The sequence below is a fragment of the Ursus arctos genome, unplaced genomic scaffold (genome assembly GCF_023065955.2).
Source record: "Ursus arctos isolate Adak ecotype North America unplaced genomic scaffold, UrsArc2.0 scaffold_48, whole genome shotgun sequence".
In the NCBI taxonomy this organism is placed as follows: Eukaryota; Metazoa; Chordata; class Mammalia; order Carnivora; family Ursidae; genus Ursus; species Ursus arctos.
In genome coordinates, this window is record NW_026623065.1 from 736,493 (window position 1) to 762,947 (window position 26,455).

The window sequence follows — 26,455 nt, forward strand, 5'->3', positions numbered from 1 at the left end:
TGGCCTGTCCCCGCTTGGCTGTGTCAGAGACTGGCCAACCTCCTCAGGCCGAGTCTTCCAGGCCGCTGAGTCACCTGAGCAGACGGGTTTGTTAGTGGAAGGTGCCTGTGCGGCAAAAAGCTGCAAAAGGTGCTCTGCCAAACTAAAACCTAGAAAAAGGAGTGATTTTATAACTTTTAAGTTTGCCTCTGAACCCCCCAAAAGTGGTAACTTAAGATTTGAGTGAAACAGAGAGCTGCATGGACTGAAGGTCTGAAGAGCCAGTCGTAAGGCCGGGGCGGCCAGCTCCTGCTGGACGAGTCTGTGTCTCTTTGGGCTTGTCTCCTCATGTGTTACATAACCTCCAAAGTGCCTGGTTGTCTGAGTGCAGCATGGGGTCGTATTTTAGAGCCTGCGTGCCTTGGCATTCTGGCATCTCTGCTGCCCGTCCCACCACTGTCTCCTAACTTTTTAAATGAAGTAACTGTTCTGAAAGAACAACAGACAGGAAATCTAGGAAATCTGTGTTCAAGGTGAGGCTTTGCTCCAATATGCTGTAAGTTCAGACAAGTCCCTGAACTTGATCTATAATTTCTTTTGGCTCAGTCTCATTTGCAAAATGACCTAACTGTTCGACCAGGCACTCTCTAATGTTCAAAACAAAACTCACCTTTCCCCAAACACTCTTCCTCCTGATCTCTGATGCTGTATCTGAGAGAGAATCCCCTCAAGATCCTCTGTGATTCCTCCTTCATTCATTACCCATCCCATCTCCACCCCTGTTCTAACAGTTACAAGTCCTGTTTGCCTCATCTCTGAAACCCAGACACTGATTTCTGGGCCCAGCGACCAGACACAGTTTGGACCATACGCAGCTCTCACAGTAGGTCTGTCAAAGAGCGATCATAAGCACCCCTGCCACTGTTCTTTCTTATCTCCAATCTATTCCATGTAGTGCTGCCATCACCACCCTCAAAACGTAAAAAACTGTCCTGTCACTTCCCTGTCTAAAATCCTTTACCAACTTCCAAATGCCTTATACATGAATACACAACTCTCCTAGGCCTAGAACCCACCTTTGTAGCCTCTGCACACACATCAGTCCCCCCTTCCTATGTGACCATGAGTCTCTGCACGGCTGTATCCTTCAGCTGCATTGCCTATCTTCCTTCTCAGAGTGGGGACCTCATCCTTCCAGGCGTGGCCCCAACGCCCCCTCCTCTACCCCAGCTCCTACCAGCATTTCTCCTTATGCTCCTGTGTACACCTCTCTAGTGTCCTCACACTGCATTCTAATACTCACATTTCGTGCCCAGCAGAACATGCCCGGTATCCACGCAATGGCTGCCCTGTGTTAGGGAAAGTAGTCAAGGATGGAATTTAAAGTGCAAGTTTGAAACCAGACTGCCATGGTTTAAATCCTAGTTTCACTTCCCACTGGCTATGGCCAAGATACTTAATCTCCCCAAGCCTCTGGATACATGGCTGGAAGAAATGGTTTAAATCTCAAAGTGTTCTTATAAGAACAACGGGTAACATAGGCCACGTGCTTAGCACCCTTTTGAGGTAGTAAGAGAAAAATAAGAATAATGGTAATAAGTAGTAGTGAGTAAGGGACAGGCAGGGCTAGGTAGGGAGAGAGAGGTAGGGGGCTACGGGATCAAGCTCATACAAATCTCAAAAATTCAGAGATATAAGGAAACCAGAGCTAAGGGAACAAACCAGACCATCCTGTCCCAGGTGTGGGAGCTGGGGTCTTATTATGACAGCTACGTGTGACCAACAAAGAATTACAGGACGCTAAAAAGGAAGCAAGCCACTGACGATGTTATCACTAGTCCTTACTCAAGGGTGCTATCAATAGAGAAGTAAAAAAGATTTAAGTTCCCTGGTTAGCTTTCTATAAAAGACCAACCCTAAAAGCCCACAAGGGTAAACCTGTCAGGACCCCTCCCCCTCCCGAGAGCTTCTTCTGTTTCATCACTTACTGAACCTCTATCGGTTTACTCTCCTTTGTCTGAGAGATTCAGTCTTCGACTAGGTGAGACAAGAACCTCGCTGGTCTCCCACTTCAATAGCAGCGGCAGTGGTAGACAGAAAATTAATAGCAAAGACTGACGTCGCTGCTACTTGTATGTCAGGCATTGTCCAGAGAAGCTGACATATATATATACCACTCCTAGGGCCCTCGCGACAGGAAGAGTTGAGTACTATTATTATACTCTTTCCCATTTTTGCAGAAGAAACGGACAGCACAGAGAGTCTGAGTAACTGCCCCGAGGTCACAAGTAGGCTCCATGCCCAAAATGGGGCTTGAACTCAGGACCCTAAGATCAAGAGTTGCAGGTTCTGACCACTAAGCCAGTCAGGCACCCCAACCACTGAACAGACAACTTATCCAAGGTTACTCAGCTTCTAAAGTGGCAGACTTTGTATGTAAGCTTTCAACCCCACAGAAGCTCCTTTGATTTTAGAAGAGTCGTTTTAAAACATTTGGAAAATAGCTCTAATGGTGAAGTCTACAAAGGGGGGAAAATACCCAGATTCACACGAATTCACACAGCCATAATTTACCTATATGATTATGGAAATTTTCATAACCATATAGAATCAAAGGTGGAAATTACTGCTATAGAAACAGTTTGTTTTACTTGGTTACCTTTTAAAAAGCAACATTTCTAAAAAGAAAATATGACTGCATTCTAGCTAACCCCAGAAACTATGTTCCTCTTTTGCAAATAAAGATACAATAGCTGTGTAATCTGAATTGAGTGACATTTCCTTTTCAGCTCTACAGTCAGGGATAATTTAGCTAAGTTTTATTAAATACACAGATCTATAGTGGACTGTGCTACAGAACTGTATTCCAAAAATCACCAGTATCCACAACCTTCCTCATATACCTTTTTAATTTCAGAATCTCGGCCTGAGCTTCTTTTCCTTACCTGTACAATGGGGCCAACAGTACACACTTCTAAGGGGCTGTGGTGATTGATTACTCTTTAAGCAAATATTCATGAAGTGCTTACTCTATACTGCATATTGTTCTAGACACTGAAAATAAAGTGGTGAACAAAGTACTTGTTCTCAAGTCTACGTTCCAGCGTGGGATACAGATATACTGATGATAAATATATTAGTGAAAAGTGCTAAGGAGAATAAGCCAAGGCAGGTAAATAGAGTGATGATGAGAGGACCTGAGGGTTTTGTTGGTGTTCAGAGAAGGCACAGACCTGCAGTGTGGAGCGAGTAAGGCATGTGGAAACGGGGCCATAGGTTGGGTAGAGAATTACGGGCAGCAGGAATGTAAGTAAAAGGCCCCAAGGAGGGGAATGGGTGGCTCACACACGTGCCACCCACACCTCTCCTTGGGGTCCCCGCATCAGCAAGGAGGCAGTGACACTGGAGCAGAGTAAGGGAGGGAGACCCTGGTGGCTGATATCAGAGTGAGGGCTGGAGGCCATGTCAGGTAGGACCCTTGTAGGCCCTCTCACAAGTTTTCTGTTTTATTTTCAGTGAGATGGGAAACCATACAGGTATTTTGAGCAAACAAGTGACAGGATTGGAGCTATGTCTTTAAAAAGAACTTTCCGACGGCTGACTTAAGTAGACAAAAGTTGACAATGGTGGAGGCAGGAGACCACTTATGCTATTAAAATAATCCAGGTGAGAGAAGATGGCAGCTTGGGCCAGGGTGTGGATGGAGGCGGTGGTGAGAAGTGGTTGTGTCCTGGATAGATTTTGAAAGGAGTGCTAATACAGACATAAGAAGAGAGGATTCAAGGATGATCCCAGGGTTTTGACCTACGGAAATGTAAATACAAGGTTGCCCTTCCTGAGGTGAGGAAGGTTACACGTGGAGTTGGGGGAGGGAAAAGAGTTGGGAGCTCAGTTTTGAACATAGGAACTTTAGGTGCCTACAGGATATTAGAGTGGATGAGTAGACCATTAGATAGAGGAGCCTGGGGTTCAAGGAAAGGGTATGGACTAGAGATACAAATGTGGGTGTCACCAGTGTAGCATGGTATTTAAAGACCATACAGAAAGTCAATGTGGAATATCAGGAGCAAGAATTTCCTGTCCCCTTCTAGGTCCGTCAAGCTGTACTAAGAATCAAATTGATATGAGACAGATTAACAGGAGAAAATCAAATTTAGTTTCCTACATACAGGGAATCCACACTGACATGGAAATTCCAAAGATAGGCAAAATAAGGTGTGTGTGTATGTATCCATCCTGAACTAAAGAGAATCAGGTGGGGGTCTGGGACTTTGAAGGGAAAGAATGCAAGTCACAGGGCAAGAAGAGCGAATGTTTGGTAATTAGATGCTTGCCTTGCCATATAGATGGGTCACTTGGATAAGACTTATTTCTGGTAATAACCATTATTAAATTGGGGAAAGACCCCAATTTAGATTCTTCTATTAGTCAAGGAAGGGGCAAAAAGTTTCTTTCATAGGGAGGAAGTCCATAGGGTCTTGATTGCCTTTAGGTCAAAATAATCTTCAAGCCAAAGTGGCCCACCTTGGAGCAGCCTGGCCCTTGGCCCCTACAGGACCAAGAGTTGAGGACTGTACGGGTAAGGCCCAATGCCAGCCAGACTCAATAACCCTCACATTTCTCTCTTCTCAACAGCCCTCCCTTCCTTGCTTTTTTTTTTTTTTTTTTCAATTAAAGAGGATTTTGTGAGTGATAGGGTCAGTTTTTTTTTTTTTTTAACTTCGGTTTCTGGATTCCTAATCTCCAGTATGTGCATAACAGTTTAAAGAATTCACCATTTAAATTTTAAAATTGTATTTGAAGCTATCCACACAAATATGAATGCCAGTTGTGATATTTTTTATAACACTGTCAATGAAATTCTTTTGCAATTTAGAACTATCATTACAAAGCTAATAGAAGGAGCTATGAAATTTCTAAAGGCATTTCTAATTGATCTTAAATTTATCAATTGCCAATAGTTTTCAACTTACAGAAATGTTGAAATTTTGAATGTTGAAAGTTCACTTTGTGATAAGTAAGCCAATCTCTCGGTTGTAGATCCTTTCCAAGAAATATTAAAGAATGCCAAAGCTGTAACACTAAATTTGTGAAACAGCTCTTTTCTTTGTAAGATGAATTGAATTAGTTCTTATCTTGGGTTCCACAAGTGTAAATTTATCTTTGAAACAGATTTTTTCCTTTTTTATTTTTTTTAAAGATTCTTCAGTGATCTGCACACCCGACCTAGGACTGGCACCTACAAAGCCAGATCAAGAGTCCTGTGCTCCACCAGCCAGGCGCACCTCCACCAGCGACTACTAACTGCTTTACACAACTCTAAAGTCATATACAGATTTTAAGAAGTAAGTTGTTTAATGAGTTCAGTTTTCATAAATTCAGCCCAATATTTTAAAATTAAATTATCTATATGCTTGTGTTAAAAAAAAAAAAGTACCTGAGAGCGTATTTTTTAAATTAAAATCTTGTGGAAAATAGTTATGAATCATGAGAATGGTGATTTGTTACCGTTTGCTCTTTGTTTTCATAAGCCATTACAGAAACCTTTCCGAGGGGTTCATTCATACTGGCTTCCCAGCATTAGGGAAAAATCACAATCTGGGGCGGGAGAGGTGGGAGCCCGCTTTCCTCTGCGGCTCTGGCTCGCTGGGTGCTTTCCGGCCGGCGTCCTCCCACGTTCGGGCCACTGATTTGGGGCAGGACCGGCTGCGTTGGCTCCTGGCGCTGAGCACCCAGGCAAAGGCGGCCCTCTCACCCGCGGCGACCGAGCTCAGACCTCTCAAGGGCACCACCGGTCGCTCGCCGGAAAGCGACTGTGACTCCCCGCAAGGCTTCTCCCGCCCTTCTCCAAAATGGGGGCAGGTCGGCGCCGGGGACGCTGGGCGCGCTCCCGCGGAAGCATGGAGGGGGCGGGGCCGGTGGGAGCCCGGCGCTGATTGGCAGGCGCGGCCGACCTGATCCCAGGCGCGGGTCGGTAGAGTCGGGCGCCGCGGCCTGGGGCTGGGATGTGAGGGGCTGCGGGCTCCGGGCGGCAGCTGCTCCTGCGAGTCGCGGCGACTGCAGCGCGGGCGGGCGGGCGAGGTCAGCGGACGCCGTCGGCGGCTGGCCCTGTCGGCCGCGGGATGAGGAAGCGGACGGAGCCCGTCGCCTTGGAGCATGAGCGCTGCACCGCCTCGGGCTCGTCCTCGTCGGGCTCGGCCGCCGCGGCGCTGGACGCCGACTGCCGCCTGAAGCAGAACCTGCGCCTGGCGGGCAAGGGGCCGGCAGAGCCGCGCTGCGCCGCGGACGCGGGCATGAAGCGGGCGCTGGGCAGGGGAGGCAGGGCGCAGGGGCGGGGCCCCCTACCTGGCCCGCAGGCAGCTCTTAAGCCCCCCGCCCCTCCGTACGTTTCTTGCCTGCAGGAGCGCCCCACGTCTACCCTGCATTCTCACGTGTCCTCTTTCCCTCGCCTGGCCCGCCAGTGAGGCCCGCGGGCATCCTTTCCCCAGATAGCTGCTTGCCGGAGGGCCCCCGACTGTCCCCTTCCCTCCCCTGGTGCCCTTTTCTGGCCCTCCGCGGAGCCCAGCCCCGTGCCCTTACCCTCCCCAGGTGAGCCAGTGGTACCCCGTCCTCGACCGGCTGGACCAGCGTCTTTCCCAGGGGCTGGGAGCAGGGGGCAATCACGACCCCACGTTGTAGAGTAGAGGAGGGCGTGGGGGGCGTCCCTTGTGAGGCTCCTGGACGCCTCTCACGTAAGAGGTGGGACGTGGAAGGGCAGGCTCCAGAGCCAGAGAGCATTGGGATTCTTGGCCTCAGATCTGCATAGAACTCAAAACTGAGCGCCCCTCTTGCTGGGCTGGCCTGTGCGGAAGCTTACCTTTTCCCGGTTTCTCACTTTGGTAATTTTTTCTCGGGTAACTAGTTGTCAGAAGTGGCATTCTCTGCTGGACCTTTGGGGGAAGGTTCAGTGGTGTGATGTGGCCAGGGGTACACCGCATCGTCAGCTGTTGGAGGGAAACCTGTCGTTGCTTGTGCAGATGGCTAATGGTGCTTGAAATTGGATTACACTGAGTTGTCTCCTTAGGAATCTCTGTAGAATCTGGAAGTCTTAGTTTTTTTTGCGTTGTCTGAATAGGAGATGAATGCATCCAGGTAAAGCTGATTTCAGAATTAAGATAGTGTATTTCACAGGGACAGATCTCTCCATATGCTAGCTTTGTAATTAATCTGGCTGTTCACAGAACGTATCATTCATGGCAAGTTTGAAGTCTGGGTGTTTCACGGTTTTGAACAGGTTAGTATGTAATGTTCTCAGGTGTTGTTGCAGAGTCGTTTCTTTTGGGGTCAACTGGAACGCCCTTAATTGACACTGGCCACTTCAGTGTCAAATATTTATTAAAATAGCCTCTAAAAATATCAATATCATTGCCTAAAAGATCATGAAATTGAAATTGAAAATATTTGGATAAATAATATTTATCCAAATAAATAAATATTTATCCAAATAGGCACTTCAACATTTCAACCTCATTGCTTAAAAGGTTATGAAATTAAACTATAGTCTTCTCTAAGTCAGTGGTTCGCATTCTTGCCAGAAGGGCAGGGACTGACAGTATTTTTTTTTTTCTATAAAATTATCTAGTAACTGGTCAATATCTTTTGTGAAACTAATTCTAGCTTGAATGTACTTTTGTAAACAGGTTTGGCATTACACCTAGATAAGTTTGGGAATTCTTCCTTTGAAGAAATGAAATTATTAGGCACAATAGTGTTTGGGGAAACAGTGCTGGCCCGAAAGATGTATTGTATTTCAAAGATACGTTTATTTTCATTTTTGTATCAGGACAAAGAAAGACATTCAAGAGGTGCTCATATCCTTTGGAGGAACGAAAGACTGTTAGGGAATAAAAAGAAAAGCAGAGGGCAGGAAAGCCAAATGTATGTGTTACTCCGTGGTTTCCTTCCCTATTTCTTGGAATGTTCTCCTGGTCATTCTTCTCCTTTGTTTTCTTCTTCACCCAGGTCTCTGCCCAACTGTCACGTCCTCAGAGAGGCCCATCCAAAATAGACTTCTTGCCACTCCCAGCACCCTTATTCTGTTTGCTTTTTTCATCACACTTATCTCCCTTGACCTTGCAATTGTCCGTGTACTTAATTGGCTTTATTGGTTCTCTCCTCCCCTACAATAATGGAACCCTATGAGAGCAGGGGCCTTGTTTCCTCCACTTTTCTGTCTCTAGTGTGTGGCCATAGTAGGTGGCGGAAAATACTTATTGAATTAGTATCTCTAGCATAAATTCCTAAGAAGTGAAATTGCTGGGCCACGGAGTGTGTGTTTATAATTTTGAAAGGTGAGGCCAAGGAGTCCTCCAAAGTACTGATGGATACTTTTTCCCCGGCAGGTCAGTTACTTCCTTTCCCCCAAATACTGAATATCACCAAATATTTGGATCTTTTCTCTATTTGATTGATGAAAATGACATCTGATTTGTAGCTTTAATTTGCATTTCTAATTGTTAGGTGGCAATTTTTGTGTGTTTTTATAAGCCTATTGTGTACCTTTGAGTCTCTCAGTACGTGCCTTTGTTTGGGTCCTATTGTGCACATTTTCAAATACACAAAAGTAGGGAAGAGAATATAATGAACCTGGATGTATCCATCACGTCTTTTTAAACAGTTTGCCATGTGTTGCCAATCTTGAATCATTTGTCCCTCTTCCCTCCATTTCTTTGTAGGGTGGGGGACTAGAATGTTTTAAAACAAATGATTTTATTCGTAACTACTTCAGAGTATAACTTGGGAACTGGAACAAATAGAGACTTTTGAAATATATATAACCTCATTGCTATATTTATCAAAACTTTTTTATATTTATCAAAATTAACAATTTATTGCCTAGTACTAATTTAATGTAATATCCAATCTACATACACATTTCTCCAGTTGTCTCAGAAATGTCTTTAAAAGGTTTGTGTAAAAATCCTGTACATTTCTTAAATTTATTCCTAGTTGATCTTTTTTGTTGTTGAAAATAGGACCCTTTCTTATATTACATATTTTTATTATTGTACTTTACTAATTTTTATTTTATTTATTTATTAGAGAGAGAGGAGCACAAGTAGAGGGAGTGGTAGGCAGAGGGGGAGGAAGAAGCAGGCTTCCTGCCGAGCAGGGAGCCCCATGCGATGTGGGGCTTGATCCTAGGATCCTGGGATCATGACCTAAGCCCAAGGCAGATGCTTAGCCGACTGAGCCACCCAGGTGCCCCTGTACTTACTGATTTTTCAAGCAGGAACTTATGTCATCATATTGTTTCTAGTAGTTTTTGCAGTTGGTTCTCTTGGATTTTCAGGTATAATATCATATCAGTTACAAATAATAAGAATTTCATTCCATGTTTTTTACTTTTTATGTCTCTTGTTTCTCTTTTTTGGTTGCTTTGTATTTCCAGGACAAGATCAAATACTAAGTCAGAATGATAGTGGGTACGTTGTCTTGTTCCTTACTTCACTGAGAATGCTTTTAGTGTTTCTGCCACAGTAGTTATTTTACTAAGGGCTGTGTTGTTGCTCTTTGTTTTTTTAATCAAAAATGGTTGTTGAATTTTATTAAATACTGTTTTAGCATCTGTGAAATTATACAGATGTTCTTCCTTGACCTGTTCATATGAATAATAGTAACAGATTTTGTGTTATTGAATCATGGTCATATTATTGAATCATCAGTGAAAACTCTGTTAGTGTGTAGCCAGATTCTAGTAATATTTTACTGAGTCATTTTACATTGTGATTTGTGAAACCAGTTTGTAATTTTGTTTTTAATGTAATCTTTATCAAGTTGTTTTAGTGCTTTCCTTAGCTTTATTAAAAGCTTTCTCTGCTTTAGCCAGTTTAAATACTCTTGAAATGATCTGTTTCCTTAAATTTGGTGGAATTCCCCAGTAAAACTACCTAAGCTTGGTGCTTTTGGGGCGCCTGGGTGGCTCAGTTCTTAAACCTCTGCCTTCGGCTCAGGGCGTGATCCCAGCGTTCTGGGATCAAGCCCCACATCAGGCTTCTCCGCTAGGAGCCTGCTTCTTCCTCTCCCACTCCCCCTGCTTGTGTTCCCTCTCTTGCTGGCTGTCTCTCTATGTCAAATTAATAAATAAAATCTTTAAAAAAAAAAAAAAAAGCTTAGTGCTTTTTTAGATTTGCTATCATTTTCTGGTTTAGTTTTGGTGATTTATACATTCATAGAAAATCATCTGTTTTATCCAGCTTTTTCCTCTGTATCTGGGGCTGTTATCCCTGTCCTGTTCCCTGATTTTGTGTGCTTACGTTTTTTTCCTTTTTCCCCCTTTCATTTATTTATTTATTTTTTTTTTAATAAAGAATTTTCTTTTTTTCTTTTTTTTTTCTTTTCTATTATATTATGTTAGTCACCATACAGTACATCCCTGGTTTCTGACGTAAAGTTTGATGATTCATTAGTTGCGTATAACACCCAGTGCACCATGCAATACGTGCCCTCCTTACTACCCATCACCAGTCTATCCCATTCCCCCAACCCCCTCCCCTCTGAAGCCCTCATTTGTTTCTCAGAGTCCATAGTCTCTCATGCTTCATTCCCCCTTCTGATTACCCCCCCTTTCTTTATCCCTTTCTTCCCCTACCGATCTTCCTAGTTCTTATGTTCCATAGATGAGAGAAATCATATGATAATTGTCTTTCTCTGCTTGACTTATTTCACTTAGCATTATCTCCTCCAGTGCCGTCCATGTTGCAGCAAACGTTGAGAATTCATTCTTTCTGATAGCTGAGTAATATTCCATTGTATATATGGACCACAACTTCTTAATCCAGTCATCTGTTGAAGGGCATCTCGGCTCCTTCCACAATTTAGCTATTGTGGACAATGCTGCTATGAACATTGGGGTGCATATGGCCCTTCTCTTCACTATGTCTGTATCTTTGGGGTAAATACCCAGTAGTGCAATGGCTGGATCATAGGGTTGCTCAATTTTTAACTTTTTAAGGGACCTTCACACTGTTTTCCAGAGTGGCTATACCAATTGCATTCCCACCAACAATGTAGGAGGGAACCCCTTTCTCTACATCCTCTTCAACCTTTGGTGTTTCTTTCCTTGTCCGTTTTTGCCATTCAAACTGGCACAAGGTGGTATCTCAGTGTGGTTTTGATTGGAATTTCCGTGATGGCTAATGATTTTGAACATTTTTTCATGTGTCTGTTAGCCATTTGTATGTCTTCATTGGAAAAGTGTTCATATCTTCTGCCCATTTTAGGATTTGTTTATTTTTTTCTCGTGTATTGAGTTTGAGAAGTTCTTTGTAGATTTTGGATACTAGTCTTTTATCTGTAGTGTCATTTGCAAATATCTTCTCCCGTTCCGTGGGCTGCCTCTTAGTTTTTTTGACTGTTTCCTTGGCTGTGCAGAAGGTTTTGATGTTGATGAAGTCCCACAAGTTCATTTTATCTTTTGTTTCTCTTGCCTTTGGAGATGTGTCATGAAAAAAGTTGCTGTGGCCGATGTCGTAGAGGTTGCTGCCTGTGCTCTCCTCTAGGATTTTGATGGATTCCTGTCTCACATCGAGGTCTTTTATCCATTTGGAGTTTATCTTTGTGTATGGTGTGAGAGAGTGGTCAAGGTTCATTCTTCTGCATGTAGCTGTCCAATTTTTCCCAGCACCATTTATTGAAGAGACTGTCTTTTTTTCCACTGGATGTTTTTTCCTGCTTTGTCAAAGATTATTTGCCCAAAGAGCCGAGGGTCCATTTCTGGGTTCTCTATTCAGTTCCATTGGTCTATGTGTCTTTTTTTGTGCCAATACCATGCTGTCTTTGTGATCACAGCTTTGTAGTACAGCTTGAAATCAGGCAACGTGATGCCCCCAGCTTTGTTTTCCTTTTCAAGAATTCCTTGGCGATTCGGGGCCTTTTCTGGTTCCATACAAATTTAAGGGCTGTTTGTTCCAGTTCTTTGAAAAATGTCATTGGTATTTTGATTGGGATAGCATGGAATGTGTAGATTGCTCTAGGTAGCATAGATATTTTAACGATGTTAATTCTTCCGTTCCATGAGCATGGAATATTTTTCCATCTTTTTGTGTCTTCTTCAATGTCTTTCAAGAGCGATTTGTAGTTTCTAGAATATAGATCCTTTACATCTCTGGTTCAGTTAATTCCGAGATAATGTATGATTTTTCATGCTATTGTAAATGGAATGGATTCCCTAATTTCTCTTTCTTCAGTCTCATTGTTCTTGTATAGAAATGCAACTGATTTCTGAGCATTGATTTTGTATCCCACCACATTACTGAATTTCTCTATAAGTTCTAGTAGTTTGGGGGTGGAGTCTTTTGGGTTTTCCATATAGAGTATCATGTCATCTGCGAAGAGAGACAGTTTGACATCTTCTTTGCCGATTTGGAGACCTTTTATCCCTTTTTGTTGTCTGATTGCTGCTGCAAGGACTTTTAGTACTAAGTTGAAGAATAATAGTGAGAGTGGGCATCCTTGTCGTGTTCCTGACCTAAGGGAAAGGCTTCCAGCTTTTCCCCATTGAGAATGATATTCACTGTAGGCTTTTCATAGAATACGAAATTGAGGAATGTACCCTCTATTCCTACAGTCCGAAGGGTTTTAATCAGGAAAGGATGTTGTATTTTGTCAAATGCTTTTTCTGCATCAATTGAGAGGCTCATATGGTTCTTGACTCTTTTCTTGCTGATATGATCTATCACACTGATCGATTTGCGAATGTTGAACCACGCTTGCATCCCAGGGATGAATCCCACTTGGTCTTGATGGATAATCCTTTTAATGAACTGTTGCCTCCTATTAGCTAGGTAGGATCTTGTTGAGAATTTTGGCGTCCAAATTCATCAGGGATATCGGTCTGTAATTCTCCTTTTTGATGGGGTCTTTGCCTGGTTGGGGGATCAAGGTAATTCTGGCCTCATAGAATGACTTTGGTAGTTTTCCTTCTATTTCTATATTTTGAAACAGCTTCAGGAGAATAGGTATTATTTCTTATTTGAATGTTTGGTAGAATTCCCTGGGGATCCGTCAGGCCCTGGACTCATGTTTTTGGGGAGGTTTTTGATCACTGCCTCAATCTCTTCATAATTAATCGGTCTGTTTAAGTAACCAGTTTCTTCCTGTTTCAGTCTTGGTTGTTTATAGGTTTCCAGGAAGGCATCCATTTCTCCCAGGTTGTTTAATTTATTGGCATAAAGCTGTTGATAAAAAGTTTCTAATGATCCTTCCTATTTCATTGGTGTAGGTTGTGATCTCTCCCTTTTCATTCATAATTTTATTAATTTGGGTCCTTTCTCTATTCTTTTGAATAAGTCTGGCCAGCGGCTTGTCGATCTTGTTGATTCAAAGAACCAGCTTCTAGTTCTGTTGATCTGCTCTGCTGTGCTCCTGGTTTCTAATTCATTGATCTCTGCTCTAATCTTGATCACCTGCCTTCTTGTGCGTGGGTTAGACCTGTTCCAGTTCCAGCTTCTTGAGGTGTGAATATAAAAACTGCATTTTAGATTTTTCTATTCTTTTGAGTGAGGCTTGGATGGCTGTGTATTTCCCCCTTAGGACCACCTTTGCAGTGTCCCATAGGTTTTGGACCGATATGTTTTCATTGTCGTTGGTCTCCATAAATTGCTTAAATTGATTTTTAATTTCCTGGTTTACCCAATCATTCCTGAGCAGGATGCTTCTTAGTTTCCAAGTGTTTGAGTTTCTTCCAAATTTTTCCTTGTGATTGAGTTCCATTCTCAAAGCATTGCGGTGTGAGAATATGCAGGGAATAATCTCAGTCTTTTGGTATCGGTTGAGACCTGTTTTGTGACCCAGTATGTGATCTATTCTGGAGAACGTTCCCTGTGCATTCGAAAAGAATGAGTATTCTGTTGTTCTGGGGTGTAGTGTTCTGTATATATCTATGAGGTCCATCTGGTCCATCTGGTCCGTTCAAAGTTCTTGGTTCTTTGTTGATTTTCTGCTTAGGTGATCTGTCTATTGCTGAGAGAGGAGTGTTGAGGTTCCCTACTATTAACGTATTATTATCTATATCTTCCCTACTATTAACGTATTATTATCTATATGTCTCTTTATTCTGGTTAAGAGTTGGCTTGTGTATCTAGCTGCTTCCCTATTGGGAGCATAGATATTTATAATTGTCATATCCACTTGTTGGATACATCCTTTAAGAATAATATAGTGTCCTTCTGTATCTCTACCTACCGTCTTTAGTTTAAAATCTGATCTGTCAAGGTACAACACCCAGTGATGACAAAAATACTCAACAAAGTAAGATTAGAGGGAACGTACCCCAAAATAATAACAGTAACCATATATCTAAAACACACAGCTAACGTCATACTCAATGGTGAAAAACCAAAAGTTTTGCTTCTAAGATCAGAAAGAAGACAAGGATGTGCACTCCCAGCACTTTTGTTTAATATAGTACTGCAAGTCCTGACCTCAGCAGTCAGACCAGGAAAAGAAAGAAAAGGCATCTAAATTGGTAAGGGAGAAGTAAAACTGTCACTATTCGTGTATAGCACGATAGCACGATACTATATCTAGAAAACTCTAAGGACCCTACCAAAAAAAAAAAGTCACTAGAACTCATAAGTTCAGTAAAATTACAAGATGCAAAGTTAATACACAGATCTGTTCCATCTCTATGCACTACGAATGAAATAGCAGAAAGAGAAATTGAGAAAGAAATCCCATTTACAACTGCACCAACGATTAAACACACACACACACACACACACACACACACACACACACACACACACACTTGGGAATAAATTTAATGAAAGAGGCTTTAAGACCGGGACTCTGAAAACTATAAATACACTGATTTAAAGTCATGACACACACACAGAAAGTAAAGACATTCGATGTTTGTCGATTGGAAGAATTAATATTCTTAAAATGTCCATACTATCTAATCCACAGATTTAAGGCAATCCCTATCAAACACCAACAGCATTTTCCACCGAACCAGAACAGACCTAGAATCTGTATGGAATCGCAAAAAATCCTAAATATCCTGGAACATGGCTGGAAGTATCACAATTCCAAACTTTAATTTACGGTACAAACATGTAGTAATCAAAACAGTATGGTACTGGCACAAAAATAGACACACAGAGCGATAGGACAGAATAGGAAGCTCAGAAATAATTCCACAACTATATGGTCAATTAATCTTCAACAAAGGCCACAAAAGTATACAGTGGGGAAAATAAAGCCGCTTCAGCAGATGATCTTGGGGAAACTGGACAGCAACGTGCAGAAGAATGAAACTGGACCACTTTTTTTCCACCATAGACAAAAATTAACTCAAAAAGCTTAAGGACCTAAATATTAGACCTGAAACCATAAAAATTTTAGAAGAGAGCACAGATAATTTCTCTGACATCAGCTGTAACAACACTTTTCTAGATATGTGTATATGATCCTTTTAGTGTATTACTGAATTTGGTTTGCTAATATTTTGTTGAGGATTTTTGTAAGTGTATATTAGGAATATTGGCCTGTAATGTTTTTCTTGCAGAATCCTTGTCTGGATCAGGTATCAGAAGAATTCCAGTTTTATAAAATGAGTTTGGAAGAATTCCCTCCTCCTTTATTTTTTGGAAGAATTTGAGTATTAATTCCTTTTTGAATATTTTGTAGAATTCACCTGTGAAACCATCTAGTCCTGGAGTTTTGTTTTTTGGAGGTTTTCAATTACTGATTCAACCTGCTTACTAATAATCTGTTCAGATTTTCCATTTCATCAGGATTCAGTCTTAGCAAGTTGTATGTTTCTGGGAGTTTTATCAATTTCCCTTAGATTGTCCAATTTTTTGTATATAATTGTTCAGAGTAGTTTCTTATGATCTTTGGCATTTCTCTGGTATCACTCTTTCATTTTTTATATGAGTTCTGTCTCTCCCTCTCTCTCTCTCCTTGTTTTTGGGGGTGGGGGAAATCTAGGTAAAGGCTTGTCAATTTTATTTTCAGAGAATCAGTTCTTAGTTTCGTTGGTATACTCCATTATCCTTTTAGTCCCGCTTCATTTTTCCCTGCTCTAATCTTTGTTATTTCTTTCCTTCTAATAACTTTGGCCTGATGTGTTCTCTTTCCAGTGCCTTAAGGGGTAAAGTTAGGTTGTTTGTTTGAGACTCATCTAGTTTCTTGAGGTTTCATTTATTACTAGGCATATGTGGTGTTTTAAATCCATTTATGAAACAGAAATGAACACTACATTCAGTCATAAATTAAAACAAAACCTAAATATCTTTTGGGGCGCCTGGGTGGCACAGCGGTTAAGCGTCTGCCTTCGGCTCAGGGCGTGATCCCGGCGTTATGGGATCGAGCCCCACATCAGGCTCTTCTGCTATGAGCCTGCTTCTTCCTCTCCCACTCCCCCTGCTTGTGTTCCCTCTCTCGCTGGCTGTCTCTATCTCTGTCGAATAAATAAAATAAAATCTTTAAAAAAAAAAAAACCTAAATATCTTTAGAGTTCAGTAATTCATCTGTTGTGTATAACACTCAGTGCTCATCACAAAACCCAAATATATCATGAGGTTTCATGTGTCCTCACACTTTTCTTTAAGCTTCTAAAGCATATTGTAGAATTTTTTATAAATTGTAAATTTTCCGTATGAGATATGTGAGTTTGCCTGTATTTTTTTAATCCGTTGCTTTTATTGAGTTTATGGAGATGACTATGACTAATTATCCACCCTTGTCTTTGTGCAAACAATGAAAACAATTAAAGCAGTGTTTCTCAAACTTTGGTGTGCATTAGAATTGCCTGGAAGACTTGTTGATGCCAAAGGTAAATCCCACTGGATTCTGATTCAATAGTTCTCTCGAGGGCTAGAGTATTTGCATTTCTGACAAATGTGTAGGTAATGCTGCTGGCTTTGGGGCCATCTTTTTGAGAACTGTGGAATTTGTCGAGCCTCTGGGACCTTAACTATCATCTAATAATTTTTTTTTATTTTTCATACACATCATAAATATACTTTAAACTATATTATAGGCAGCTTGTGTTGAAAACATAGTGCGTTAGTACTGTTAGAATCAGAAAGGCAGTTTCTATCTAACTGAATTCTGACTACGACAAGTAAAGGGTATGGAGTCACAGGGTCAGAAGAGTTAGTGAATAAAGGATATTTGACTGTGTTCCTGGAATATAGATGCTCCTTCCAAGTGTTCTGTATTATGGTAGCAATTGAAAACAGCAATGTGGGAGCTCTGTGACCTTGGGCTCAAACCGTTTGGATTAAGCTTGGGATTCCTAATATTTCAATGAGGTTGAACTAGAGGACAGCAACTTTCAGCTACAACATGCAGCAGTGTTAACTACAGTGATTGTGTAGCACATGACATTCTCAGGACTTACAGCTGTGGTTTGTACCTTTGATCCCCTTCATTCAGTTTTCCCTCCCGTCACCCCGTGCCTCTGGTAACCATAAATCTGATCTCTTTTTCTATTTGTTTTTCTATTTGTTTTATGTTTTAGGGTCCACATATAAGTGAGATCATCTAGTATTTGTCTTTCTCTGCTGACTTATTTAGTATAATGTCCTCAAGGACCATCCGTGCGGTCTCAAATGACAGGATTTCATTATTTTTATGGCTGAATAGTATTCCATTGGATATACAGACTACATTTTCTTTATCCATTACTCTGTTGATAGATACAGGTTGTTTCCATATCTTGGCTATTGTAAATAATGCTGCTATGAACATGGGGTGGCAATACCTCTTCAACAGGCTAACTTCTTTTTTTTTCAACATGTTAATCTCATTTTGTTCAGCTATGTAACCAGAAGTGGAATTGCGGGATCCTTTGGTTATTTTATTTTTAATATTTGAAGAAAGTTCATAGGTTTTTCCATACTGGCTATGCCAATTTACATTCCCACCAACAGTGCACAGGAGTTCCCTTTTTTCTACATCTTCATCAACATTTGTTATCTTTTGTCATTTTGATAATAATTATTCTAACAAGAATGATATCTCGTTGTGGTTTTTGTGGTTTTGATTTGTATCTTCGTAAAGATTAGATGTTGAACACCTTTTTTTTTTTTTTTTAAGATTTTATTTATTTATCTGACAGAGATACAGACAGCCAGCGAGAGAGGGAACACAAGCAGGGGGAGTGGGAGAGGAAGAAGCAGGCTCATAGCAGAGGAGCCTGATGTGGGGCTCGATCCCATAACGCCGGGATCACGCCCTGAGCCGAAGGCAGACGCTTAACCACTGTGCCACCCAGGCGCCCCTGAACACCTTTTTTATGTGCTGGTTGTCCATTTGTCTTCTCTGGAGAAATGTCTATTTAGGTCCTTGGTCCTTTCTTTAGTTGGTTTCTTTTTTCTTTTCTTTATTTTTTTACTTTCTTTCTTTCTTTTTTTTACATACAACTGAGTTGTATGAGTTATGTATATATTTTAGGTATTAATTTCTCTTCAGATACATGATTTGCAAATATTTTCCCATTCCATATGTTGCATTTTCATTTTGTTGATTATTTCTTTCACTGTGAGGCTCTTGAGTGTAGTACCACTTTTTTTTTTTTTATTTTGTTGCTCGTGCTTTTGGTGTTATTTTTAAAATATACTTACCAAGACCAATGTCAAGTAGTTTATTCTCTATGTTTTCTTGTAGGAATTTTATGATTTCAGGTCTTCCCTGTAAGTCTTTTATCTATTTTGAGTAAATTTTTGTGGATGATGTAAGATAGGGGTCCAGTTTTGTTCTTTGACATGTGAATATCCACTTCTCCCAGCATCATTTACTGAAGAAGCTGTTTTATTTTTCTCCATTGAGAATGCCTCCCTTCTCAAAAACCGTATGTGTCTGGGTTTATTTCTGGGCTCTCTCTTGTGTTCATTAGTCTATGTGTTTGTTTTTATGCCACTACCATAAGATTTTGATTTACTATAGCTTTATAATACAGTTGAAATCAGGCAGTGTGATGCCTCCAGCTTTATTCTTCTTTCTAGAGATTGTTTCGGTTATCCAAAGTCTTTCATTGTTTCATTCAAATTTTAGGATTTTTTTTTCTTACTGCAAAAAAAGTCATTGGAATCTTGATAGGAAATTCATTGAGTCTATTGGTGGCTTGGGTAATTAACATTATTTCTTGCAATTCATAAACATGCAATACCATTCAATTCATTGGTGGGTTTCTTTTTTTGTATCTGTCATCAATGTCTTGTTTTCCGTGAAGAGACCTTTCACCTCCATGCTCAAGTTTATTTCTAAGTATTTTGTTGTTTTTCTCCCTAACATAAATGTTCTTTGTATCTTTTCCCTTATATCTTTTTCAGATAGTTTGTTGTTGGTGTATAGGAATGCTACTGCTAGGTGTACATTTATTTTCTATCCTACAACTTTACTGAATTCATTGATTAGACCTAACAGGGTTGTTTTTATAGTCTTTAGGATTTCTATATGTCACCTGCAAATAGAGACAGTTTTAACTTCTCCCTTCCCAATTTTTATGCCTATGATTTCTTTGTCTTGTCTGATGGTTCTGCTAGGACTTCGAGTACTGTATTGAATAGGAGTGTTGAGAGTGGGCACCCTTGTCTTGTTCCCCATCTTACATGACAAATTTTCAGTCTTTCACCAATGAGTGTGATGTTTGCCGTAGCTGTGGGTTTGCCGTATGTGGCCTTTATTGTGTTGAGGTACGTTTCTTCACGATCCAATTTGTTGAGGGTTTTTATCATGAATGCATGTTGTACTTTGTCAAATGCATGTCAAATGCTTTTTCTGTATCTATTGAGATATTCATATGATTTTTATCTTTCATTCTGTTAATGTGATGTGTCACACAGTGATTGATTTGCATATGTTGAACCATCCTTGCACCCCCTGGACAAATCCCAGTTGATCGTGGTATATGGTCCTTTAAGATGCTGCTGAATTCAGTCTGTTAATACTTAAAGAGAATTTTTTCATCTATATTCATCGGGGACACCAGTATATAATTTTCTTTTCTTGTAGTCTTTTTATTTGGTTTTGGTATCATGGTGATACTGGCCTCTTAAAATGTGTTTGTGTGTATTCCTCTTATGTTGATATTTTTGGAAGAGTTTAAGTAGTATAGGTGTTAATTCTTCCCTTACGGCAGGTCTAGTAGTGAGGAACTCATTTAGCTTTTCTTTGTTTGGAAAAGTCTTTATCTCTCCTTTATTTCTGAAGGACAGCTTTTCCAAATAAAGCATTCTTGGCTGACAGGTTTTTTTCCAAGTGGAGATGTTTTGACCTGGAAGTTTCATTGAAGAAAGGTGACCGTGATCTTGCTGCCCTAGGCCAGAGTTTTCTGCACAGCCGTATTTCCTCTGACCCTCTAAGGAGGCATGGAAATCTGCCAGGGAACAAAGCCACACAGACAACCTCCTCACGTTAAACCCAACCCCCTGACAAGGGGTGGTGAAAGGCCAACCAGGCAGAGCAGCCTGAACAGCCAAGCAGCAGGCCCCTCCCCCAGAAGACAGACCGGAAGAACAGGTAAGTGACACGCTTATTTCCTACAGGACTGCAAAACTCCACAACATGGGTGAACTTTTACATTAAGTGCATTCATAAAAATGCAAGCTTTGACTCCACTTTTGGGACCTACCCAAAGTAGATTCATAAAGACAGAAAGTAGAATGGTGTTGCCAAGGGCTGGAATGAGGCAGTAATGGTAAGTTTCTGATTCATGGTGTAGAGTTTTAGTTTCACAAGATGAAATGAGATGTGAAGTTGGGTTAGACGGAGGTTGTAGAAAGGGTATTAATGCATTTAATACATTTAAAATGTATTCCATGAACTTAATGTACTTAATGAAATATAAACCTATAAATGGTAGATTTGTAGACGGTAGATGGTAGATTTTTGATTATGTGTATTGTATGTCAATAAAAATATTTTTTCTTTAAAAACTGCAAATACAGAGAAATGAACACAGGACAATTTAGTCTTGCCATTTTGGTGCTGCTATTTTGTCTCACCCATTTTCCTGGAGACAACTTTGATCCAACAAAATGTTCTCATTCTGTGCCCACTTAAAAGCTTAAAATCAGAATTTTCCAAAACATGAAAATTTTTTCAAAACGGTATTTTCAGAGTTAATTTAATAAGACATTTTATTCCTTGATCAATTTTTAAAAATGTAGCACAATTTAAAATTCTATTTTATCTACTTTAACTTTAATTCACTGATTTTAAAAATCAGAATCAATTTTTTATGCAAATGGCTTGGATTTTTTATCCATATCATAGTCTACTGACTGTGGGTTCTGCTGTTTTACATTTTGCTTATGTGTCATTATTTTTACCAAGTCAACTTTCCTGATGCCCATTATGAATATTAAAATATTTTTTGCCCAGTTTTATTGATATAATTGATCACTGTATATAATTGACACACTGTGTATGTGTAAGCTATTATGTGATAAGAACTCTCAGAATTTACTCTCTTAACACCTCTCAAACCATAGAGCGGTATCAACTGCAGTCATCATGTTGTACTGTAAATCCCTGTTATTTATCTTAAAACTGGAAGTTTGTACCTTTTCACCATTCACTCAATCCCTGCCCCCACCCTCCCCTGTTTCTTGTTACTTTAATCTGATCTGTTCTTCTGAATTAGTTTTCCGCCTTTTCTTTTCTTTGTTTTAGATTCCACATAAAAGGGGAAAATGTCTATGTATCTATCATCTATATAGTATCTATCTCCCTATATATATCTATACCTACACATATGTAGTGTTTGCCTTTCTCTGTCTCACTTGTTTCACTTGGCATAATGCCTCTAAGTCCAAAACTGTTATCACACTTAGCAGGATTTCCTTTTCTTATGGCTGATTAATATTCCATTATGTAGGTAACACTTCTTTATCCATTCACCACTAATGGGCACTGATGTTTTCCTTGTCTCAGCTATGGTAAATAAAGCTTCTTGCTCATGGAAGTGCAGGTATTTCTTAGACATATTCCTTTGTTTTCTATGGAATGTTCCCAGACGTGGAGCTGCTGCACATACCGTGGTTCTGTGTTCAGTGTGTTGAGGACGCTCCATACTGTTTTGCACAGTGCCGGCGCCAGTGCGCATAGGCTCCTTTGCTCCACATCCTCACCAGCATTTGTTGTCTCTTGTCGTTGTTATGACAGCTGCTCCAATTGATGTGATAGGTCATTGCGCTTTGGGCTTGCGCATACCTGCTTATCATTTGTTTATGTTCTCTGGGAAAGTGCCAGAGCACTGAACACTGTCTCTGGGGTCCAGGGGCAAGACCAGTCTCCATTAGACCTTCAGGGTCCTCATTTGGACATACAAGGGTGGGTGCAGAATCACTCTTCTGGCTGAGGTGAGGGTGCTGGAATAGTAAAGAGGACACCATGGGAGTGGACAGAAAAAGGAGAAAAGGGAGGTTTCTGTGGTCCCTTATTCTGCTCTTGGAGCCTGGAGATCCTGCTCCTTTGCCACTCTGACTCTGGAAAGCCACTGCCTTGAGGACACCCAGATAAAAGCACCCCTTTCTTTGGTGGTGTGCCTGCCTGGGGCTGTACCACTAGAGACAGAGAACGTGATGCAGGGTGCTTCCTTGTCCATGGTGCCTCATCAGTTCTGCTGGAGATACTGGAGAAGGAAGAGTCAGGCAGAGGCCATTGTGGTTGTCCCCTTGCCCAGAAACAGCTCGAAACTTTTAGTTGCGCTTCTCCCTACAGTCTAGCTTGTTAAAAGGGGAGGTGGGCTCCAAGATCTTCTCAGTTATTCATTCAGTAACTATACACTAAGCACTCCCCTATGCCAGGTACCTTGGTGGACCCATGAGGAGAGCTGAAAATACCAAGAGCTCCCTGCTTTTAGGGGCTCACAGTCTAGAGATGGACAAAGCACAAACCAAAGCCGTGAAAGAAAAGAGCAAGTGCTATATACGACGACTGAAGTATGTAATGAAGGAAGGCTGGGAAGTCATTGGATAGGAAAATATGAAAGGCCTCACTGAGGGTGACATTGCTGAAAACAGATTGACAAAAGGGAGCTAGACCTGCACAAGTCTGTGTGCGGTGTGTCAGAAAGAAGGGACCGCTGTTGCAGACACTCACTAACAGAGCTGGTTTGGCCAGAGGAGGTGAAAAAGGCAGCCCCCGTGGCTGGAGGGACACTAGGAGGAGAGCAGAGGGGAGGGAGGAAGGCAGGGAGAGGAGCTGAGGCCTGGGAGACTGTTACTTATCTATTGTTCCTATGTTACTGCCTTGCCCCAGTAGCCTGAATCTTAAAATGTATATATTTAATTTCTCACAGTTTTTGTGGGTGAGGAGTCCAGGCACAAATAAGCATAGTTCCCCAGGCTCAAGGTGTCAGAGGCTGTAGCAGTGACTGAGGCTAGACTGGCAGAGGATTTTCTCCCAAGTTGGCTCACATGATTCGGGAAGCTGTTTGGACTCAGAATCTGAGTTCCTTTGTGTCTTCTGGCCTTGGCACAGGCCAGGTTCTCTGCCATGTGTGCTTCTACACATGGCAGTTCAAAATATCTGTGCTCGATTTTTGGTTCAGAGATCAAGAAGAAAAAGGGAAAGGGAGTGAGACGCAGAACACAAGAAAAGTAACTAGGAAGTTAGAAACTCTTTGCAATTGAAACTTAGACATCACATTTCATCACATTGGCTGCATCCTATTGGTCAGAAGCCAGTAACTAACCACCTAATGGGTAGAGAGTGATGCCTATACCACAAGTCTGGATCGGTGGGAGCCACTGTGAAGGCTGCGCCCCTCATAGACAAAAATGAGGCAACTGGGGCGCCTGGGTAGCGCAGTCCTTAAGCGTCTGTCTTCGGCTCAGGGCGTGATCCTGGCGTTATGGGATCGAGCCCCACATCAGGCTCCTCCGCTAGGAGCCTGCTTCTTCCTCTCCCACTCCCCCTGCTTGTGTTCCCTCTCTCGCTGGCCGTCTCTCTCTGTCAAATAAATAAATAAAATCTTTTTTAAAAATTTTTAAAAAATGAGGCAACTGGGTCTCATTCTAAATATAATGGGAAACAATTGAACAGTTTAACTACAGAGGATAGCAATATCTGCTTCTTCGTTCATTTCCACCCCATCATAGTGCCCACATTTACACAAGGCCAAGTGGGAAAGTGTTCCAATATTACATTGTTGGAACCCAGGCCTCTGTTGAGCGGCCCTCCATGCCAAGTCCCACCCCTTCTTGTAATTCTTCCATCCTGAAAATTGTGCTTCAGATACACAGGGGACCACCCCACCCATGTTACATTATCCACATACACCTGATGATGTCTCTAAGAAGTGGATTCTAGCCTGATCCCCACTAAGCAGCTTGGGAAAGTGGGGAATATGTGAGAGACACAATGATTTAGGACTCAGAACTGGGAAAACAAAGAAAAAAGGTCTGAATTCAGTTCTGTCTCCTGAAACCTCAGACCCTGGTTACATTTCCAGAGAGTGGTGGCTATGGCATTTTTCGCTCATAGTGTACAGTTAAGGAGATGACATGGGGGAGAAAAGTAAACAGTTCATTGCCAAGAGACGGCAGAGGCCAAGGTACTGGAATCTTGAAGAAGCGACCTCACTTCCTTGGTGATAGGCCCCAATTGAACTTAGAACTCTGGTAACCAGGCACATCCATTCAAAGAAAGCCTGCTTTCCAGCTCACTTGACTCGAGACGTTCAAGAGAACAAGATGTTCTGTTGCTGTATTCCTACTTTCAGGGGCTTTGGCCCAGAAAGTCCAGAGAGAAAGACTTTCACATCATTGTAGTCGTCGTCTCAGCCCGCTTTTCCGAGCCCTCTGGACATGTGGCAGGAGACACCAACAGGTAACACAGGGCAGCTCAGAGCAGCCCACTGGAGAGCAGGCAACAACAGTGATCCTACTTCAGCAGGCCCACACCTCTTGCCCCTCACTAAGTGTGTGTGTGTATGTGTATGTGAGTGTAGAGGAGGGGGCAGAGGAAGGATGCCCTTCCTGGGCAGAAGCAAGCTGCCAGGTGTTGGAACCTGGCCCATCTTTCATGTTCACACCCCAGGTCATAGCAGGCAGGATGAGAAGCTGAGTGCTGGGGACCAAGCTCAACCACCTGTATGTTAATCATGAGCCCTAGGGTTTCATCTGGCTTCCTCTTTGTTGGATGTCTTTTCTGCTGCTCCTCTTAGCCTTAACTGGAGAACACGATTTCTAATGGGGCTGGCCCCTTGTGGCAATGTCCCGTGAGGCCACTAATGTCTCTTGGCCCCATATATATGGGGCACTGCATTTTCGGAGCTGCACCCAGGAGATCATTGATGAGCTGGTCTGTGACTTTAACTATTCCAACTCCCTAGACAAGTGTCAGGTGCACCAGACCACCCAGGATCAGTGCTGCCTGAGGTGAGAATGGGAAGAGGGTTCTCCACACCCAGGGCCCCCACACAAATATGGGGACAAACCTAGGGCCCTCCTATAGTGTTTCCACATGAGTGTCCCTCAGGCCCAACCACAAAGTAATCCCAACATCTACACCTCCACCACCAGCTATGGGATAAGGTAGGAAGACTCTTCACATATATGGGAATGGTAGAGAATATAATTAATGTTTTTTTGCAGTTTAGGGGCATAGGTTATTTTGTTTTGTTGTGTTTTATTTTACTTTTCCCGAAGCCATGAGTGTCTTTGTACTGTTTTTATTATTTTCCCTACTCACGCAGGTATCCTGTGTAGAACCCAGCTCCACTGTCCTTGGAGAACTTGTCCAAGGCCTTATAAATCCTCACACTAAATAGGGTGATTGAACATAAAAGGAACGGTGGGATGAAGTCATTCTATATGTTTCTCTATAACGCGTCATTTCTCAGAGTACATCAAATCATTGTAGGTCCACCAGGTCACAAGCTGTGTCCTTATATGTCTTTTTGGACCTCCGTAAAGGAGGTCGTCAGCCACAGTAATTCAGCCTTTCAAGGCTGGTGGAACTTGACATGATTCAATTCTGTTGCCATTTCAGCAATGCTGCAAGGAACACTTAAGTGTCTTAACAAACATTTTTAGCTGCTAGATCTGCCAGAACATAGAACCACAGATTGGGTGGAAGGCCTCTGATGCCTCCTGGCCCAGGTAGCTGGCTCTATCTTTTCAGAGTTCCACCCAGGACATCTTTGATGAGCTGCTCCAAGGGTTCAGCTACTTCATCTCCTTTGACAAGCAGCAGGTGCATCAGGCCACCAACAACATCCAGTGCTGGTCTGGGGTGAGAATGGGTCCAAATTCATGTCCTATCTCAGGACCCACAGATGATCAGGGCAAGGCCAGAACCCACACTAGAAACAATTGGCTGCCCTGTGGCCTGCCAAGGAGGGTGGTTTCCCCTGAACCTTTCTCCCCATGTCAGGAACAGACCAGGCCTCATCAGCATGGGAGGAATGCCATGCATTCCATGCTCTGGACAGTTCTCAGGCCCAACGTCTATGATCTCAAGCAGCGTTGGA

At 41.9% G+C, this 26,455-nt stretch overlaps 1 protein-coding gene across 19 annotated transcripts in view; it reads left to right on the forward strand.

The window, feature by feature from the left end:
- The window catches only part of LOC125282195 (ral guanine nucleotide dissociation stimulator-like), a 102,468-nt gene that overhangs the window by 46,181 nt on the left and 29,832 nt on the right, over window positions 1–26,455 (forward strand). For 15 of the 19 annotated variants that reach the window (XM_057306953.1, XM_057306954.1, XM_057306944.1 and 12 more), the window contains exon 1: window positions 10,336–20,493. In XM_057306953.1, the coding sequence (XP_057162936.1) occupies window positions 20,343–20,493 (151 nt within the window). In that variant the 5' untranslated portion in view covers window positions 10,336–20,342. Of the gene's footprint in view, window positions 1–5,179; window positions 5,325–10,335; window positions 20,494–26,455 lie in introns of those variants that run through there. The other 4 variants (XM_057306950.1, XM_057306943.1, XM_057306952.1 and 1 more) reach the window with 4 other exon arrangements.